Source organism: Rhodnius prolixus, unplaced genomic scaffold (assembly GCF_049639745.1).
Source record: "Rhodnius prolixus isolate KJV_2025 unplaced genomic scaffold, Rpr scaffold_4, whole genome shotgun sequence".
In the NCBI taxonomy this organism is placed as follows: Eukaryota; Metazoa; Arthropoda; class Insecta; order Hemiptera; family Reduviidae; genus Rhodnius; species Rhodnius prolixus.
In genome coordinates, this window is record NW_027411614.1 from 30,549,046 (window position 1) to 30,569,401 (window position 20,356).

Consider the following 20,356-nt stretch of genomic DNA (forward strand, 5'->3'; position numbering starts at 1 on the left):
TTAGATTACTTCCTCTTAAATTGAAAAAAACAAAAACTATAATCATTCTTCAAATTTTAAACTCCTGGACAAATATTCTAACAACATATTGTTCTTAAGTTGTTAGTAATAAGATAAGTGTAAGATTAAAAATAATAAAAATACGAACACAACCAGTTTAGTCCGATTGTATTTTGGAGTTCATTGAACATTAGATAAGAGTGATAAGATTTCTCAGTTAATTATTATGACATTATTAACTATCATAATTTTTGACAAATATTCTTTTTCATTTCTTTGTATCGTGCATCATGGAATTTCACCATAATTGACCATAAAAGGTTGCAAAAATTGACTTGTTGTTTATATTGTTCTGGGTTCGTCTCCACTCTAGGCCTGGGATTTTATTTATTACTTTTGAGAATCCCTGTCGCTGATTGTTGCGGAGGACATAAACCTTTAAAATATTCGTTTATTTAGCAATTTAACGATAAAGATTAATAGTAAATTTAAAAAATTAATTAATTAAAATTACAAATATAAAATTAATTGAAAGAGTAAGTGAAGTAAAGAAAAATAATTTATAAAAAAATAAAATGAAATTATAGATGAGACATCGAAGGATACTATGACTGAATTGTAAAAGATTAAGACGTAATGTTTTGTTTAGAAAAATATAAGAATGTGAATTATTTGAGGTCGCATAGAAGGCAAAAGAAAGAAGGTTAAGACTCATTAAAAGAAGAATACCGCTAATTCAAAAAGAAGTACGGGGCAATGAAGAGGAAAGATTTGACGATAACGAATGGAGATAACCAAAATTAACTGAGAACTGATAACAGTAATGATGTGGACAGATGAACCTGAAATTAAAAGTGATGTAAATGACTTTAAAGAAGGAAATTGGAGTATGATTTGTTTCAAACTCTTCTTCAAGGGTAATGTTGATCTGTAGGAGGATACCAACTAATCTCAAACAACGCGCAAAATAGTGGCTGAGCAACGTTTAAACCATTTACTTATCGCCAACTAAGTTGGTATTAGGTCTAACACTGGATTTATTTGAGAAAGTGGCTGACTATCGTTAAAACACTCAAACTACCGCTGTACAAAGTGTTAGTTGATTAACATTGGTAGTTAAGATTAACTTAGGTTAATTTACCAAAGCTTCTTCCGACTTTTGGATTCAATTTGTTTGAATCAATTTAAAATAAATAAAAGCAATAACTTTTCGCCTTAATCCCTTAAAATATAGTAATAATTATTCATAGTCGTCATTCATCTTTTCTCTTTTTGCTCGAAATATATATATAGTTTAAACCTAGAAAATAAGTAATTTTAAGAGTTTTAAGAAAGATCTACTCTGTTGAAATGTGTGGTTTCCTAATTTGGTTGGCAGAGTTCAATATTTAGTCCAAATTCTAACTTTGTGAGAATAATTATATCAACAGATTTACCTGAAACTGAATACAAATATACGTACACAATAACTGATACTGTTTTTCATTGTATGAAAAAAATTATTTTTAAAACCAGAATTATTTATATATTTATAGTGCTCGTATTAGCTGGCGCCTGAGCAACTTGCTGCAACCTTTGAGTATGAAATACTTTAAATTGATTTTAATTAATTGTAAATAGGCTATATCCCTGCCAATTGATGAACCCTCCCTTATTTAATCAAGTTCAAGGCTTGCGCTCACTTCAAAAAAATATCACGTTAATTCATAACCTAGGACATCCAAAGAAAGTGATAAGGTTTTACAATAATTACTGGAGAAAAAAGAAAATGAAATAATATAGATTGGAGAACAGATGTTGTTAGCAATTGAAAAATACTGAACAATGAGAGGCTACAGAAAAAGATATCTAAGTGGCACAGAACTAAACGTTTTTGTCTTAAAATGTGGAAGAGGTCATAAACTAAATATGAAAATAAATGCGATAAGGAAATTTAACAGACTTTAAGGAAACTTACTTAGAACAGCATCAGACAAGAAAAACAATCAGACGGCTTAATTTAGAAGTTAGAACGTCTAAAAAATAATAGAAGGACTCCGAATAAAATGGACTATACTGGTATAGTGCCAAAAAACCTCAAGAAGTAATCAGGAATAAATACAAACCTGACTTTAAAGACAAGGACTCGAAGAACAGAGGAGTGGTTAGAATAGAAATCAGCAATTGACTCAGAATTGAGCTTGACTTTCCTACGTGCTACTTCAGTGTAATCTAACTGGAATTAGTAGTAACTGTGTAGTAGAAGTTCTAGCTTTCATGATCAATATCTTTCATGTAAAGGATCAAACTTATTCCTTAAATTACCAAATAATGCACTTTACTCAACTTGTGAAGCATGTATTGTGCCTCCTCATTGAGGTGAGTGCATGAGTGCATGAAGGCACAATACACGCTTCACAAGTTGAGTAAAATGCATTATTTGATAAATTAAGGAATAAGTTTGATCCTTTACATGAGAGATATTGGCAGGAGGTTTCCAATTTTTTTGGTAATTAAACGAAACTCTCCCAAAATTACCAAATAATTATTAAACATTCTTGTTTGTAACAGTTGTAAAATTAATTTTTAGCCATTTTGTGTATGCTTGAGAACATTTGAAGCTATTAACATTTGATTTTTCTCAGAAAAATCACTCGGAAAACGACTTATTTCCCGATATTAAGAAAAATACTAGCTTTACTGCCTTGGCAATATTTTTAGTATAAAGGGGATGAAAAAATACATGAAAATGACCTATCGCGTGCTCTTCTTTCTCTTTGATAATAAGTTAAAAAATTGAAATATGATTAATAAATACCAGAATTTGAAATGGCCTAGCACCTTTAATTTTGGAGATATCGAATTGCGGTTTCCGGTTTCTTTCATAACTTTTTATACTATTTAAAACTGTGTATACGAAAATGGGGGTCAAACTGCGAACCCTCACTTTTGGTCGCGCTACAGCCGCGTATGCGGGCAGGAATCTAAAATTAAGTCACATATTCTGAAACTAGAGGTGACTGGCAACAAATTTTTCCTCTACCATTTTTTGCTCAGATTAACCGTTTAAGCATAAAATGCATTTGAGCCGTCTTAAAATGAACACCCTGTATAATTCTTGAAATGATCGAACTTGTATGATTGAAATATAGACTGAAAAAGTTTTTTTTAGTAAATATCTGTTCACTATAATCTAAATAATCCAAATTATTTAAAATCACAGAAAAATTCAAGTCTAATTTAACCTAGATTTATTTCTCACACCATTAATAAAACATCAAGTGTTTAGTGAGTAGACAAAGAGGTAATTTTTCCCAGTTAACTAACTATAACTCTAACAGGACGTCACGGCCAATCCGCTGATTCACACAGGAAGCGCCGATAAATCTAATCTAGTTGTAATATTAAATCAAGTGTTAAGTAACCGGAAGAAAGGGGTTCATTGTTAAACTAATGGTCTGTTCTTAGCTGGCATAATGACATGGAGAAAATTCTTTATATTTCTTTTTACGTACATGAATACACTGATGCTTCTACCAACTACAATAAATATATGCAATGTCGCTTCCAAAGTTATTTTTTCAATGATTAACTTTTGTGAATTTACCGCATTTCATAAAGTTATAAAAGATTATTAACAAAGGTTATTTCCTTTGCAGAGACAATAAAAACTGATTTGTTAAAATTTTAGTCTACTGATCTGACGGTTAAGGTCATATTGCAGATGTTGTTTGACTGAGAAAGAGTATTGCATTATGATGCAATATGTGATTTTGAAATTGAGGACACAGGTGTCTTTTTCTACATTTAATAATTTAGTTGGGATGAAACCCAATCGCAATTTAGAACTACGTATCTTTATGGTGGGGTGTAGCAAGTCTTGTATTTTAAATTTACTGGTGATATCTTCATTTGTCTTCTTTATGATGTCTGGTAGGTCTTCTCTAGTAGGAAAGAGTTGGAACACTAGTTAGAAGAGGAACAGTGTGGCTTTCGCCCTGGTAGAAAATAATGACTGTATCTTCTCGCCAAGTCAAATTTGCTAAAAATCCATATAGTACGACCAAGAGGTTATCCTGTGTTTTATAGATCTTATAAAAGCTTTCAGTTTGGAATTTAGGACCGAGCTGTGGACTTTCGTTCCGTTTCACTTTTTAACGAATCATGAACATTAAAGGAATGCGATCGTGGCCGCCTGCAGGCTACAGAGATGAAGTTTCTTCAGGAAATTGATAGCAAGACTAAGTGAGACCGTATCAGAAACTCTACGATCAGACCCACACTGAAATGTGAACCGCTCGCTCAATTAATTGAGAGTGCGCAGTTGAGAAAGTTTGGACATTAAGACAAAGGATGGAAGAGGATTGGCTACTTAGGAAGGCGACGGATAGTAGAATCTCTGGCAGAGGAAGAAGTGATCACTTGGTTGAATAAAATTAACAGAGAAATCAACGAAAGAAGATTATATTAGGCTGAGTCCAATGAACTGTCGTTGGATAGAGATATTTGGCATTCTTTCTGTGAAAGACTACACCGCAAGAATGATATCTAGTGACTTAATCCTATCTAGAATAGAATTAACAGAGCGGTAAACTTCTATTCTATCTGACGCCTTACTATTGCAGAGATGTGGTTTTTACAATTGGGATTCCATCAATATTCAAGATGTGGTTTTTACAATTGGGATTCCATCAATATTCAAGATGTGGTTTTTACAATTGGGATTCCATCAATATTCAAGATGTGTTATAGATTTTCTCGGCACATTTTCTATTTAATGAGATAATTTTATGCTTGTCCGAGCCAATGAAAATTGTTGTCTCGTTTGCTGTTTCGGTTTGATATTAAATTGACAGCCAGAATTTGTAGTTAAAACGAAATATACAAACAAGTTGGTAATAACGAACAGGTCTGTCCTTAAAACACCTTAATTCTCAATAATTGTCAACAATTAGATGTATGTTCGACAAAATGTAAATTTAAGATCAGCTCTATTGTGGAACAGTCAAATGGAGCAATTATATTATTATGAACAATTCAGTAACTGGCCAGTATTAAAAAATGGAAATATTTCACGGGTAATTATGATTGATGTTACAGAATAGAAGATAATTAAATAATGAAAAGTGAACAGTGGATAACCCTTGGCCAAACATGCGGAGTGACTTTATTTCACCTTACATTGGATTAATAATAATTTTATTTTACTTATACGCAATTTTAACTTGAAAATCCTACAGCTTCTTAAAACCCACTTTGAATCCATTCAATCATCAAATAAAAATGTCATTTTAATGTCATTAACATAACTATTGTACAAGAATTAATTTTTAATACATAATATGATAGCTTTATCTTTTAGATTTTATTTGTTTAAATTATTACAGGGTATAAGTAGTGAGATTAATGTTGGTATTGACAAGCAAAAAGTTGATAAATTAAATATTTGCTGTCATTCTATGTGTATTGTGTTTTTGAAACACTTGAGACTTTGGAAAACCCCCAAATTTGTCTTGCCACAATTCTCAAAGCTCTGACTGTCAATACTTCTTAACCAAAAGGTTCGTTAACGTAAACAAAGATTATTTATTTAAAGCGTAACTTTTCCTGTTAATTCATTCTTAAAACTTGATTAAACATATTTTTTATTTAATGAAATGAACATATATTTATGTACAATAAAAGTTATTTTCAAAAACTGGATGTTACTGTTGGGTGATGTTTCATTGGCAATCAGATAGAGGGCAACACAGACTGATAGCTCATCGCGCGGGGTCCTCCTGTAACAGTACAATTACCTGCGCAGATCAAGGCCGTCAAAGCAGTTTCCATGTCGTTTCAGAGTAGTGTGTTCTTTCAATAGCTCCAAAGGGAACTTCCACAAAAATACTGAATCACCAATTGCCTGACTTTCAATGACAGAAAGCAACCTTTAAAGCGAAGAGTGCTGGAATATTATTGACCCGGATTCTTTTAAAAAAGCCAAGGGTAAACTTGAAATAATGAAAAGATGCGAATGAATTTATATAATAATAAATTGTAAAATATTGTAATTCACTTGGTTAACAAGTTGAAACAAGTAGTTGGAAATATCGTTGTGAATAAATAGTTAATGACTTTTGTGTCAGTAATAATGACGCTTTCCTTTGCTGAGATTCTTTTTATATGTTTGTTAGTTGCTGGGTAAGAGAATGCATCTTATCTTCTTAGGTTGCTCGGTGAATTTTTTTTGTTTCTGCCCTATCTGACTGCTCAAGTTCTGTTTCTCAAATCCGTAAGCACTTTCTGTCGGCCGTAAAAACATTTTTAGTTCTGTACCACTACAGTTTACCATAAAGAGTGTTTTGGTGCAGTTTATGCAGATTTTTAATGACAAAATTTTGGAGTTCTTCCACCTCTGATAAATCCAATACGTGTTACAATTCAGCTCCTTTGAGTTTCACCCGTCGTCTGAAACGTGTAACAGGATTTGATTTAATCAAGTGGACTCCTTTCATCCGATCATTAATATACAAGGTGATCCATTTAAAACGCACCAATCGCTAATAACTTTTTAGGAAAACAGAATTTCGAAAAAACCCACGAAGTAAACTATATGTTTTTTTTAGTCTAGTTTTCAAATTTTCTACCCTCGATGCTGTATCTTTATTTTTGGCGGAATTACGGTCAAAAACCTGATAGAGGTTTCATAAGGACCACTGGTTTTGACAATGATTATGAAAACTACATAAAAAACTGTGAAAAATTACGTTGACCCCGTTTCGATATCTCTAATATTATTTGAAATATTTAAGAACAAAGTTACAATTTTATCTATTCGCGAACGGTTTTCAATATTAATTTTCTCAATTTGTCTACTCAGCACACACTGGTTTCCAAACTTTCTGTACCGACGTGTTCTTCTTGTTCATTATAAATTGGCTCGCCTCCCTCGTTTTTCCAACAGTTAAATTTTTACAATACTTTTTATTTATTACTTTAATAGTAATTAATCCGTTTGGTATTAATTAATTAATTAATAATTAAGTTTTAATAAAAGTAATTATCCGTTTGGCGCTAATAACGTAATACAGACAATGCACTGATTATCTAGCAATTACAATTTTAGAATTTTAGATAATTACAGAATTTTCAGATGTTGCCAGAAACTAGCAGGCAGGTAAGAATGTGGTGTTGCTGATATCACATAACTGTAAATAATGGTTTGACGCAGACTAGAGCTTTCCAATCCCATCGTCTAAAAAATAAAACCGAATCGTCTAAATTCAATCGATTATCACTAGCAAGGAAATTGGTTTTGAGGTAAATGAGGGCTGCCGTCTTTGACCCACTGACTCGAGTCTCATTGAACCTTTCAAAAGCCATAACAGTGCTTTAGGTTCAACACTGGGGCATGACTTTCTCCAGCATTATCTTCATAGAATTGGAAAAGCAGATTCGCACAAATATCCTTTGTACTGTTTGGAGGATTGGTCAGCGGAACATCACTACGAATGTTTAGCATTGCAAGATTCTTCATTCTAACGACAACCATTTTGCTGTCGCTGAATATTATTGCTTCCACACTTTAAACGCAAAAGTGTCCACATTAATGGCAAAGGCAAATAAAAAGGATGGATCATGAATCCATATTATATATTATGATGTAAAGTTGTTGGCAGGAAAATGTACTTAAATATTTCAGTGTATTATTTAGTTCAGGAGTTCGATTTAAATTTCTCAAAATATACCTTCTACGTACTTTCCTTATCAACGTCGCTTACTTTTATTATGGCCTAATGAGACATCTGCATCAAATTTATAATTTTATGTGGCTTAATGTAATTAAAACATGGATTTCTGATAAATGCTGTGCGCCTTGCATCCCGAGAAGCCACTCCTCAGCTAGAAAGACACTAACATAACAAATCCATCTAAACAATCGTATTATCAAGCTCCAACTTCAACTGATAGCCAGTTAGAAATAAAACTATTGATGAAATGTGTTAGTGATACAAACAATATTATTTACCTCCATAAAATAAAAACAGATACTTCAAAAATGTGATTAGTTTATTGAAATCTATTTGAATTTAAATATCTTTGGAGCCCTTAGTATAAATTAAACTGTTCACTAATATCGCACGAATTAGTTGACAGATTTTCCAGGACATTATTTCGGTGCATTGTGATGGAGGAAAGAAGAAGGAAACATGAACTTCCTACATTTTTCCCAAAACCGTAACACTTTTTTTTTACCCAAGAACTTTTTTTTGGGGTGACAAATGGACGAAGCATGTTTTATTAAAAACATATATATAATTTTGAAAATTCGATAAAATAAAAAACATTTTTCCAAAATTGATACGATTGCTATTAAAATGGAAATACTTTTATCAGTATGTGTAGCTTTCCTAGTGTAATTAAAGTTTTTTGTGTTAAAGAAACATAAACAATTAAGAAGTAGGTAAGTGGTTGAACAGTATTTTGTTTAAAAAAGGAAAACAAATGCAATTAGACAAATATTATTATTTGCAGCTTAAGAACCCAAGATTATGATATTGATAATAAAAAAAAGTTAATCCCATCTTAAATATACTGAAGAATGATTGATATTTATTTATCAATATAAGTATCGCTTCATTAAAATACCAACATAAACAAATAGAAAATTCTACATTGGACGAATAAAGAATGCTTTTGGCGGAGAATCGCATTTGACAGTGGAAGTAGTGAAAAAACTAATTAATTATTCCGTTTGTGTAAGAGGTGTTAGTTTCGTTTTGCCGAAAACATGATACTACACATGTTGTAGAGCAACGAATTGTCGTGAAATTTCACTTGAAACTGGGTAAAACCGCTACTGAAATTTATCTTTTATTAAAAGAAGTTTATGGCGATGAATGTTAAACACGTGCGCGAGTTTTTGAGAGGTTCAAGCGTTTCCAAGATGGTCGAGAAGACGTCGGAGATGATGACCGCCCAGGTCGCCCTTCCACGTCCAAAACGGATGAAAATATCGATCATAATTAATCAACATTACTACCGTGAGGTGTTTAATTAACTCCGTGAAAGAGTAAGGAAAAAACAACCCGATTTGTGGAAGAACAAGTCATGGGTTCTCCAACAAGACAACGCGCCGGCTCACACTACACTGTCTGTCAAGACGTTTCTAGCCAAGTACAACATCCCAGTTTTAGGCCATCCACCTTATTCGCCTGACCTGGCCCCATGTGACTTTTATCTGTTCCCCGAAGTCAAATCTGCATTAAAAGGAACACGATTTCAGTCCGTTGAAGCTGTGAAATAAAAAGCGGCACGCGTCATGCAGGAGCTCAGAGAAAAAGACTTCCAGCACTGTTTCGAACAATGGTAAATTCGCATGGAGCGTTGTATGGATAGGGGAGGGGTGTATATGGAAGGTGATATTAACTAAATATGTATAAATTTATAATAAAATGTTTTACGAGTATAGCAATAGTCTCGTCATTTAATAGCCACACCTCGTATTGTTCACATTTGTTATTTCTTCAGCATCATTAGTATCGATATCTGGTTCGGCTGGCCTTTTCATTCGGACAAAAATTGAATAAGAATTTAGTGCATCAACGTAGTAATTTTTGTTTTTGCTCATAAATCAGAAAATGATTTCCAAATAAATCTTTTTAATAAAACGAAGTCTAGTTGTATTGTCAGCACTGGTCAGAAGAAAGATTGAAAAATCTTTTATGTTGCTCTACGTTTCGACTTATTTTAGTGATCGATTTAAAAACAGAAAGTCCAATGATGGCTTGTTATAAAAGTATGATGGGAAAATAATAAAAATATATAATAAATAAGGCTGCAGGCTTTAAATTTCCAGTAAAATGGAAGTTTACAGACTAACAGACATGAAATTAATTTTCCGGGGATAATGTTCAAAATAAAAGTTGTGGATCTGTAAGAGCACAATGCGTCTACCAAGTTTTGAAACTTTAATGAGGTGCCATTTACAAGGTAATCTTAAAAAAAGTATTAAAAAAATGTTTTAACTAAATGTCTGCTGGTCAGTTTATACAGGTGAATTCACTATGCAATCTTTAATAATAAAACCTAAGGGTTTTTATTTTGTTAAACAAAAAATCTGTAAATTGAATCTTTTATTTGTTTAAATTACTTTTTCGGATTTGGTCATACGGACATATTGAGAAGGCTGTTTTCCCAGAAGCCCACAAAAAATCTGTTATCTCTTTACACTTGAACGGTATTTTTTTCAAAGATACGTACATGTATTAACTGTTTCACGCTCACAAATACTCACTTAAAATTGTTTTACACTAATATAAAGGAATTTTACATGATTTATTTCCGATGAGTTCTCAATCTTCAAAACTTTGACTCATGCGTCAAATTTTCTCTTTAGATACTAAATATCTATCTATTTAGTAATGTGTATTAATATTTTGGAGGACGTGGGTTTAGCTATCTAGTTGTCGTGCAAGGAAGTGGTTAGCTAACACTAGTTTTCTTATATTAATAATGAAATAATAGCCGAAGTCGAAGCCGGTTACTTAAAGATTGGCGGCCCTTACCGTTCTACTAAGTAACGCAATCGACAGTCAAGAAGCGAATATCGGAAACAAACTAACCAAAGATCACACCAAGATTTATTCCATTTTATTAAAGAAATGTAACGTATGAGTACCTATACATATACACATACATGAAGTGAATAGTCATAATAAATTATGTGAATTTTTTTTATAAATTTAAACGACTTACCTTGACTAACTAAGGAGACTCGACTGCCAGCGTATTTTGCAACATCTACTTCTGGTTTGCAATTCTCCATTTTCTTCAATATATTTAGTTAAACCTACATTTAAAAAATAAGAAATGATAAATAATCAATGTAAATAAAATTAATTAAAAAATGATAAAGATTGTTATAATAAGAAATAAAACAGTTGATTAGAAAGTTCTTATATTTAATCTCATTTTTACAGCATTCAGATAAGAAGGTTACGAATTCGTCCTGCTATAATGTCTTTTATTGAATATTATACATTCTATTGAATTTAGTCAAACAGTTTAGAAATATTATTTGCATATCTAACAGATGTTTTCGATATAAAATAAATGACCCGGTGAGAATGAAAGTGGCGTGTCCATTTTTTATTGAAATCAAGGTAACGACACTTTATATTCTACAACAAATGTTTTGTTTAGAGTGACAATGCAGTAAGTTCTTAGTGCACTTATTGGCCATCAGGAGAAGCACAAACATTTAGTACTTAATCAAAAGCTCATACTGATAAGAATGACAGTGGCGTAAGTCCACCAGATTGTTTGTTTCTTTATGACTGTTTTCTTGGTGAAGTTTATTGTCGTGTGGTGTTAATTAGTGAATTGTGACATGGTTTTAGTTAACTAAAAATTAAAAATAAGCCTTAGTGTTGGTGTTATTAGTTAAATTATAATTTGGATTTTTTTCTTTTTTTTACTTTATTGACTTTCACAACTGCAATATATTTCTGCAATAAGTGAAGCTGATGCATACAACATGATAATAGATAAGTACATGAATAGCATGGGGGGAGAATTCACCCACTCCCAAAGAAAACTCCCAAAGAGGAGTTGCACTATTGTGTACTGGCACTTACTTCATTTAGAAGATCGCGTGGCCACCTGTATTTCAGTAAGTTGGGTTACTAGTGGATTAGGATGTGAGGTGATTGATGTGTGGAATTTAATATAACGGGATCTTACAGCTTCTGAAACATAAGGAACAAGGAAATCTCGGTGCAAGGTACAGTTAGGGACATAGTAAGGAGCATTAGCGGATTCGACGGAGTGTTTTTGACTGGAAGGATTGGATTTTGTAGATATTGGAAACTTTGGCTGAGCCCCAAAGTTCCATTCCGTAAGTCCAGGCAGGTTTCAGTATCATAATGTAGTTAAGTCGTTTATTCTGTAGTGAGAGTTTACATCGCTTGTCGAGAAGTCTAGAGAGAAGTTTGAATCGTCTGTTCAGTTTATTGGGAGAGAGATGACTGTTGATTGAAGAGAATTGGTTGGATTAGTTGGGATCAGATTGTGTTGAAGACAGTTTTTTTATTAGAATTGCAGTGCCCCCAATGGGCAGTATCATCAGTTCATCAGGGTGATTAGTTCTGTGGATAGTGTAGTCGGTTATGTTGAAATGTGATCTGCCAGTAAAATGAGTCTCTGTGATGAGTCTTCTGCATTTTGAAGCATTGGTTTATGGAATGAAACCCTTAAAATTGGTTTTAAATGCCGTTGTGTTTAACAGACGCCAGATATGCTGAGAATGACAATGAAGTAAGTCACATTTTTACATTTTCTAAAATAATTTAAAATCCCATTACATTCTAATATGCAACAAAAAATTTGTTTCTATGCAATTATAATAAAAACAAAAGTAATAAAGCTATTTTTATTATCTGCATTTTTTTACAGAGCAAAACACAAAACTCATTTTATCACAAAACTGCTCAAAATGGACTTACGTCACTTTCATTCTCACCGGGTCAAATAGGAATTAAAATATTTACGAAATTCTATATTCCTTTTTGGTACATCTAGAATTTCGTCAATTTGTCAATAATGACGACCATCAACTTTGCGTTTGCTCTTAGAGGCCTTGTGTGGTCAACGTATTGACTCCCTTAGTACAGAAGCACAATTAGACAACCGCTGCAACTAGACTACTCTGGAAAGTCATTTTCTTATTAATGCGAAGTAGGACCTTCGATTATGCATTTGCGCGTTATTTTTGTTTTCTATAAGAAAATAAAAACTCAATATTCTAAGCAGCGAAGAATTGCAGGCACATTTTTTAAATTGTTAGCAACTGTAACATGATATAATTCATTCGTTGCAAAGCAGTAGCCTCACCATAGATGGGAAGACCATTTCTTTATTATTAAGAAAAAGAATCGCCGATATTGTTGTCACCTACGTTCAATTATGAACACACTTGAAATCAGAGTTTTATTTGTGCTATAATCAGTGCCTTAGCACTAAAAATAACAATGTTAGCTGTGAACAGTAGAAGTAACCGAGTGGAAGAAGTTCCCTAGAGGTAAAACTCTACTGAATTATTAGCCAGTCTCTTCACTGGAGAGGAAATCACGAGACCACAGTCTTTTAAGACATCTTGTTAGGTTCAACTCCGGAAGAGGATTTGCTTGTGATTGCAGGTTGAAATGAAGTTTTATGTTTGTGTTTTGGCAAAGATGTGTAATAAAAGGAATTATAATATCAGTAATGGTCCGGTTATAGACATAAAATAGAGCGTTTACCATGAATCAAAGAAATTTGGATTGTAGAGGTTGGATTCTTTGGAGATTGGTGCGTTTGGTTGAACCCCACAGCTCTAATCCATACGAATAGACACGTTTTTTTTTTGTTTTTTAAAATTTATTTTGTTATTTACAATCTGTATTCAGTATACAATAAGTAAATATGAAGACTATGATGAACTGGTGCGGGAGGAGAGAAGCTACCCAGCGGTAGCACTCTCAATATGAGAGAGGAGAGTGTGAGGAGGAGAATAATAACTTAGGTCTTCAGACCTCAAGGAAGTCGCGGGGCCACTGGCGATTCAGTCGGCGAGGAGTATTTGGTATGTCAAAGGAAGCGAGAGACAGTACAAGAGGATTAGAGCTAGTCGAGAGGGACACGTAAAATAAAAGTAAAAACGTGTTCAGGTTTTAACAAGACAATTTATTTTTACTTTCTCTTATAAGGCAAGGGAAGGAAGTATTGTTATCATGTTCATTTTTCAAAATAGAGTTTGACCAGTAATATCCGTTTTTAGATGGAATGAATCGGAAGTAGTGGCATTTAGAAGTTGGTGCACATGTGAATATTAAAACCCAAACATCGAAAGAAGCTTAATATTTCTAATTGGTTACATATGGTAACCTGGCTGCAACTTAGCAATCTAAATTATCCAAATGGAACTACCTATTTAAAAAATAGATTTTTCACTTTTTTGAGGTGTTTTGGCCTCAAATGGTATGGCTTTGGGGATAAATTTACAGTTAAAATACTGCGTTTGAAGAAAATTTTAGCGTCATATCGGTGAAATGGCAAGTTTAACTATTTTGAATAATTTAGCGAGAACTAGATATGTTTCAAAATTCGGAATGTGAAAAAGAACGTCGAGATTTGTGCTAAGAGAATCTGCATCACAGTATTCTTTTTCCCTGCCTAAATATTGATCATATTTCTACTTCATTGCTTGTAGTTTACGAACTTCAAATCAATATCTACAATTAAAATTCTTGATATAAACTATCCAAGAAAGTGATGGACAGTGGAATTAATGACGCATCAAACCTCAACTGTCTTTAAAACACTGATTTTTTTGTATTACAAATTGAGTACTTACATTAAAAATTGAGTGTTGAACGTAATAAAAAACAAATTCTTAAAGCTAACACTAGATTAGAAACTGATACGTTACTGTTACCACCATCTCATTGCAACTAGTGTAAGAGCGATAACTATAAGCTGCATTAGGAGGTAGGGGGATCCAATGCAAGGAAAACAAGTATGTATGGGGAATTCCAGAAGCGGAATGTCGGAAACTATTACAGGTAACGGATAGGTTGTTAGCTTCTGCTCTCTATTTTTTTATTTTTGTATAAAACAATCATTAACTAAAACAATTATTTCCTGTTTTATGTTAGCGATTGAGGAAGCCGCATTACAGTACCATGAGGGCATTACACTGTGTCGCTATGTCGTTCACTTATTCCGTAACAGTTGATGTACCAAGAAAGAGATATCAGCCCAATTATTGCGGTTATCAAAAATATTAACCTGTTCTCTTGTAGGTTATTTTTAAAATTGCATGCTTACACTTATTGTTATCCAAATATTTAACTATTCTCCATAGGCTGTAGCCTTACTAGTTAACGACAATACAGCTGTAGAATATACTGTGCAAATAAGTGTTATAAAATTTGAGAGCAAGTAAGCTTCAACTGAAATTGGAGGGAAATTTCAAATAATATTCCAAAATGTTTGTACACTTATTTTCCCCAAATTATGAAGTTCACAGGCGACATACTTTGGCATTTACGGGACTTATGGAGACAACTTTAAGTGGATTGAAAACTTTGAAATTCGATTCCCCCTGCAATACTTTCTTCACTCAACTAGTATATTGTCAGAAAAGAAATTAATTATTAGTGAAAATTCGATTTATTTCATTAAATGTAACATAATAATTTAACATTCATTACATCAAAACCAATTTTAATACCTCGTCGAGATCCCCAAAAGGCATATCTAGATAAAATTCCGAACCAAACAACACTTCATTCATTAAAATCGGTTTGCGCGTGTAGGTACTACGTTGTTTACAAAAAAAAAGGTAACAACAACAAGAAGGACAAGAACATTTTCTGAAAATGTTGTTTTTGCTCATTTTCAGCAACTTTTTTCTCGATATTTATCAGATCTGTGTTATAGCAAACAAATTTTGTAGAAAAAAAGAAAAAAAAATTGTCAAAGTTAGGTGTTTTTCAACGTTACGCTTTTTCGTGCAGTTTTTGACGATCAACCCTTATACAACTGTACTACCGGACAGTTTTAATAGATCAATTGAACTGTAAACTTCTCAAACGTACATTTCAAAAAAGAGCTTAAACTTTTTCTGGTGAACCGACAAGAAGAGAAAGTGCAGCATTTTAGGATTTCTCATTCAACTACTTAGACTTTCCAAGAAACTGATACAATCTTCTTCTTTCACACCCTCTGAAGGAATTGATTCGAACTGGGGATCACCCGCTTAAAAGTACACGCTTCATAACCACTACGCCTAACCTAATGCTAACTGACTGTGGTTAGTATTACGAATGACAAAAAAACGGTAGAGGAGGTTTCTTTGAATATCGCATGTCATCGTCATCCATAACTCTACAACCCTTTACTGAGTTATGATCTTATCAAGAATGCCATTCCACTCTTTCTCTTTCTAAAGCAGCGGTCCGTCAATGGGTTCTGGCATCGCTGCTCACAAAAATCTAGCCATCTGAGCCTAGCCCTTGGAGAACCTTGCGAATATGACTTCTGTTGGTACGGCATTCTCCTCCATTCTGAGCACATTTCCTGCATAATGCAGCATTAAAATCACTGCATAAATTTATCACATCCGATTCCTTCAGTTAACGGAGTCAGCTTCATTATGGATCCTTCTCCAACAATCAATCACATCGATCTTAGAATCTTACTAAACTTGAATTTAGGATTCCTAGATAAATATTTGCTTTTCATACGCCTTGCTAACTTATAGTATTACTATTAGTTAAATAAGGAAAAAGCATATAAAATGTATGACTAAGCGACCATTGTTTCATATAATGACTCTAAATGTACGACTAAGTATTTTATTATCTGCTTAACCTCTTTTTCCCTCTACATTTATAATGGAAGTGTTTGTTTAAAGCCATTTTGGGCGTTATCACTGAAACAAGTGACGTTCTTCTAACGATTCTCGATAGTAAATATTGCTTTTGCAAATGAAAGTTTTTATTGTAAAACTTTAGATGAAAAAGTACCTAACTTGAAGAAGAAGTTTCTATCTCTAAGAAGAAGTTGATGGTGCAAACAGTAAACTTTCTGTTGAAAATGCGGTTAGATGTCTAATATCTTTGATTTTACTCGTCGTAGCAGGCATGTTTATTGTATCCCAGACCGGTTTTGGACCTTTACCTATCTTCAGAGGCAGAGGTATTCAGAGGGGTGTAGAGATTTCGAATTCACTTATGTTACCGTCTCGCATTACACTTGCTGACAGAGTGACTCAAAGATAAAATAACTTTTTAGTTTATGGCATTCAACAAAATTAAGAATGTTGCTATAAACAAGTTTGTGTTTAATTGGTGGATAATTGAATTTATATAGAGCCAGATGTACAAAGTACGCAATTACTGAAGTGAACTTCTGCACTTACAAGGGATTTGGCAGGTCTTTCCTACCAAATGTTTACAAACATTTCGTGCAATGATTTAAAAGTAAAGGTTTTAATAATTTTTGGCTTATATTTTATTTATCATTCCAGTGTGCTCGATGAAAGTGAAAAGGTAACAAATCGGCGAATGTCCGCAGCGGTGTGAAAACAATTTTATGCCTAAAGTGGTTCCCATCGAACATTTGATTGGTAATATTGGTTAAAAAGTTATAAGATTTGCAAATAATTACTAATTACTCTTTTGCTAATAACTGCAGTTTAGAAAAGACATTGAATGTTTTTTATTCTTAACTTTACTGAAACACAATGCAAATTGGAAGATTTAAAGAAATAAATAATGAAAAATAACATTTTTATAAATACTTTTAGCGATAACTTTAGCATATTTTAACTTTAAATAATTTCTAAAAAGAACATTTCGATATTATCGTTACATAAAGGTCACTGCAAAATCACGTCATATTAAATTTTTACTAAAACCGCTGTCCCATATTCTTGTTTGTTTACGTTTAATATTCTGATTGAATAGATTTTTTAAAAATACACTTTAATTTTTATTTAAATTAAGGCGCGAAACACCTTAAGGTTATTGCTGCAGGATCTTCTACATATGTACACGGCCGATCTTTGGCAGTGTTCTCTCATTAACTAACAGACTGCCCATCACCGAAAGAACTGATCTTAAAAGTTTCAAAGAAAGATGCAATCAAGATAAGTTGGTTGACCGAAATCTGAGAAATTTAAAGTACCTGGAAGAATGCTAGGTAAGATGAATTAATTACCTGTTTAATACCCAAGCTCATCAAGGAAATACCAGAACGGACGGGTAGCTGGAGGAGTTATACTGCCAAAGCTCCCAGTTGTTCAGAGGATGGCTCTAGCAGAGAAAAGGAATCAGACCCACCAGGTAAGTTTTGTAAGAAGTCATGAGTTCATCTCTCTTCATGATCAAAAGATATGCTTCTTATCTAAGAAGTTTTTAAAGTAGGTCTTCTCCAGAATATACAAAAAAGTAGAAGGATACTAATTCAAATCCATATCCATCGCCAAAGAAGCCTCCGGAAAGGCTGAGAGCCGGCAGTAAGGGGAATAATCTTTTCCATCATCCATAAAATCGGTCTGGATGCCGATATCAGTAATATTACAAAAATATGGAACACCTCTTACCAAGAGCTGACACACCAGAGTGGCACGCCTGTAACGAAACTTTGGTCTACACTTTAGTTTTATGCAGGAAGCAAAAATGTCTTTAGCATCAACAAAAAAAAAAAGCATAATATCATGTTTACATGCAATGTAGGGTTATTAAAGGTAATTAAAGAAAAATTGTAATTGCAATTAGATTTTAAAAAGAATTATAGAAAGTAGATGTTAGGTATTTGTTTAAAAACAAATTAACCTAATAGAACTAGGCGATTAAATCACACAAGAGAGTTTAGCGAATTCAATTTAGTAGTGCTTACCTAGTTTGGAAAGGAGTTCACATCAACAGAACATTATTTACACTGTCTGAAAGAAAAATTTTTGCTTTGTAGCAATGAATTACTTTCAAGGCCATATTTCCCATACTATTCTATTATTTTATCATTAATAAACAAATTTAGTTTTTTGTTTTTAAAGAAAATTGGAGAAGTAGTTATTTTTTTTATTTTATGATATCCAATACTGTAATAGCTTGCCCAAACTGCACTTGTAATTAAGCATTTAATATTGTTATTTTGATTTAAATATATTTAAAGTTTTTGAAGTATTTCATATTATGTAGGCGTTTTTAAGATATTGTTTGACTAGTAACAAATCTAGCGGCCATAACTTTGATTACAACAATAAATTTAAGGTCGACCCTCTGAGTTTTGTAGAAAATTTTGGAACCGTATGCTATAAAACAATTGTTACTATATTAAACTGAAAAAAGGAAGATACCGGGTTCGGATCCAGATGCTTGTCCCGTTTGATTTTCTTTTACTAGAAGCATCTTACAGCTTACTGTCCGCTTATCTGTAACGAAAGGACACTGTCCAAAGACCGGCAGTGCGCTGAAAAAAACGCTAGTAACCTCAGAAGTGGACCAGCCTAAAATTAAATGAAAAAGAAAGTAACCGGACTGAGACTAAAAAGTAAACTAATAAACCAAAAGTTTAGAAAGAATCAGTGCTAAAATAAGAAACCCACAATAGTATACGAAACAAAATATCTTTGAAATATTATAAAAATGATCTCTTTTTTTCTAAGAGACATGTGAGCAAATACATGATCTCTCTCTCCCCTCTAAAAGAAGCAATGAAATCGCGAGAGACTAAGTAGGCACTACACACAAAATGTCTACACTCTACAGAGATTTGCATATGCAGTTCATTTCAGGCACAGTAAATAGAGAATTCAGCGTCCCCACTTGGCCGATACCGAATACGTAACACCTTTGCTTATCGCTTCAAGATTCAGGTGTCATTCAATCATCTCACATTTTCCATATCTTACCTCCGTCATTCAGAAATTATTAATACTTTTTATGTATTGCAAACTTTTAAGATATTCTAACATAGCAAAAGAAAAAACAAAAAATTTGTTCAATGTTGCATCGGAATATTTACAAATTATGTATGTTCATAAACTGCTCTAAGAAAATATACTCTGATATTAACTATCTAAAATTTCAAACTTACAATTTGTCTTTAATATTATCGTTATAAGCCTTCAGAAACTGTTAGTTTATTTATCTATTTATTTTTAATGCTGGAAGTATTTCGAATCATATGAAATGAATCTGCCGTAACATAATGTATAACGCAAATAAGTTAAACTTAAAGGCTCTTTTAAAGTTGAAAACAATAAAACGAATACAAATTTGCAAAAAAAAAACAAAACCACATTTTATTAAAAATAATAAATAATAAACAGTAAGAAACAGTAAACACAAAGTTAGGATTAAGAATTGTCAACATACTTGATATTCTGATATTTTAATCTAATCTTGTATAATCCAGAATAGTGGACCCCTTCTTCTAGGAAGAAAGGTACAACAGCATCTAATCATGATAAACCCTTTATGACCATATAAATTAGTAGATAAGAACTCACACAAAAAACGGAAGATTATTTAGAAAGAAGTGATGAAAAATGACAGGCCTTAAATTTTTTTTTGTTGTAAATGTTGGTCTGTTACAAGTGCATAGAGCTAAATTGTTCGTATACTTATAACTTAAAGATATAAGTGTCAATCGTAAAGTGTACTTGTAACTTAAGAGCAATGAGTGATTGATTATATGATTGATATTATGATATTAACATCACATTCACTGGCGAGTACAGTGATAATGAGCTTGCGCAAAAACGAGCATTTTTTTTCCCCTCGTTTTAGAAGAAACGTCACACAATTTTTTGTCGCAGTTTTAGCGAAAATTAGATTTTAAT

The 20,356-nt window shown here is 32.7% G+C and overlaps 1 protein-coding gene across 2 annotated transcripts in view; it reads right to left on the reverse strand.

Annotated features, from left to right (window-relative positions):
* Nucleotides 1–18,425, reverse strand: part of HisT (Histamine transporter) — a 41,092-nt gene extending 22,667 nt beyond the window's left edge. The window contains exons 1-2 of one of the 2 annotated variants that reach the window (XM_074130237.1): nucleotides 18,409–18,425; nucleotides 10,720–10,813 (exon numbers count right to left, since the gene is read on the reverse strand). In XM_074130237.1, the coding sequence (XP_073986338.1) occupies nucleotides 10,720–10,789 (70 nt within the window). In that variant the 5' untranslated portion in view covers nucleotides 10,790–10,813; nucleotides 18,409–18,425. Of the gene's footprint in view, nucleotides 1–10,719; nucleotides 10,814–14,356; nucleotides 14,471–18,408 lie in introns of those variants that run through there. The other variant, XM_074130236.1, reaches the window with a different exon arrangement.
* Nucleotides 18,426–20,356: the final 1,931 nt, after the last annotated feature.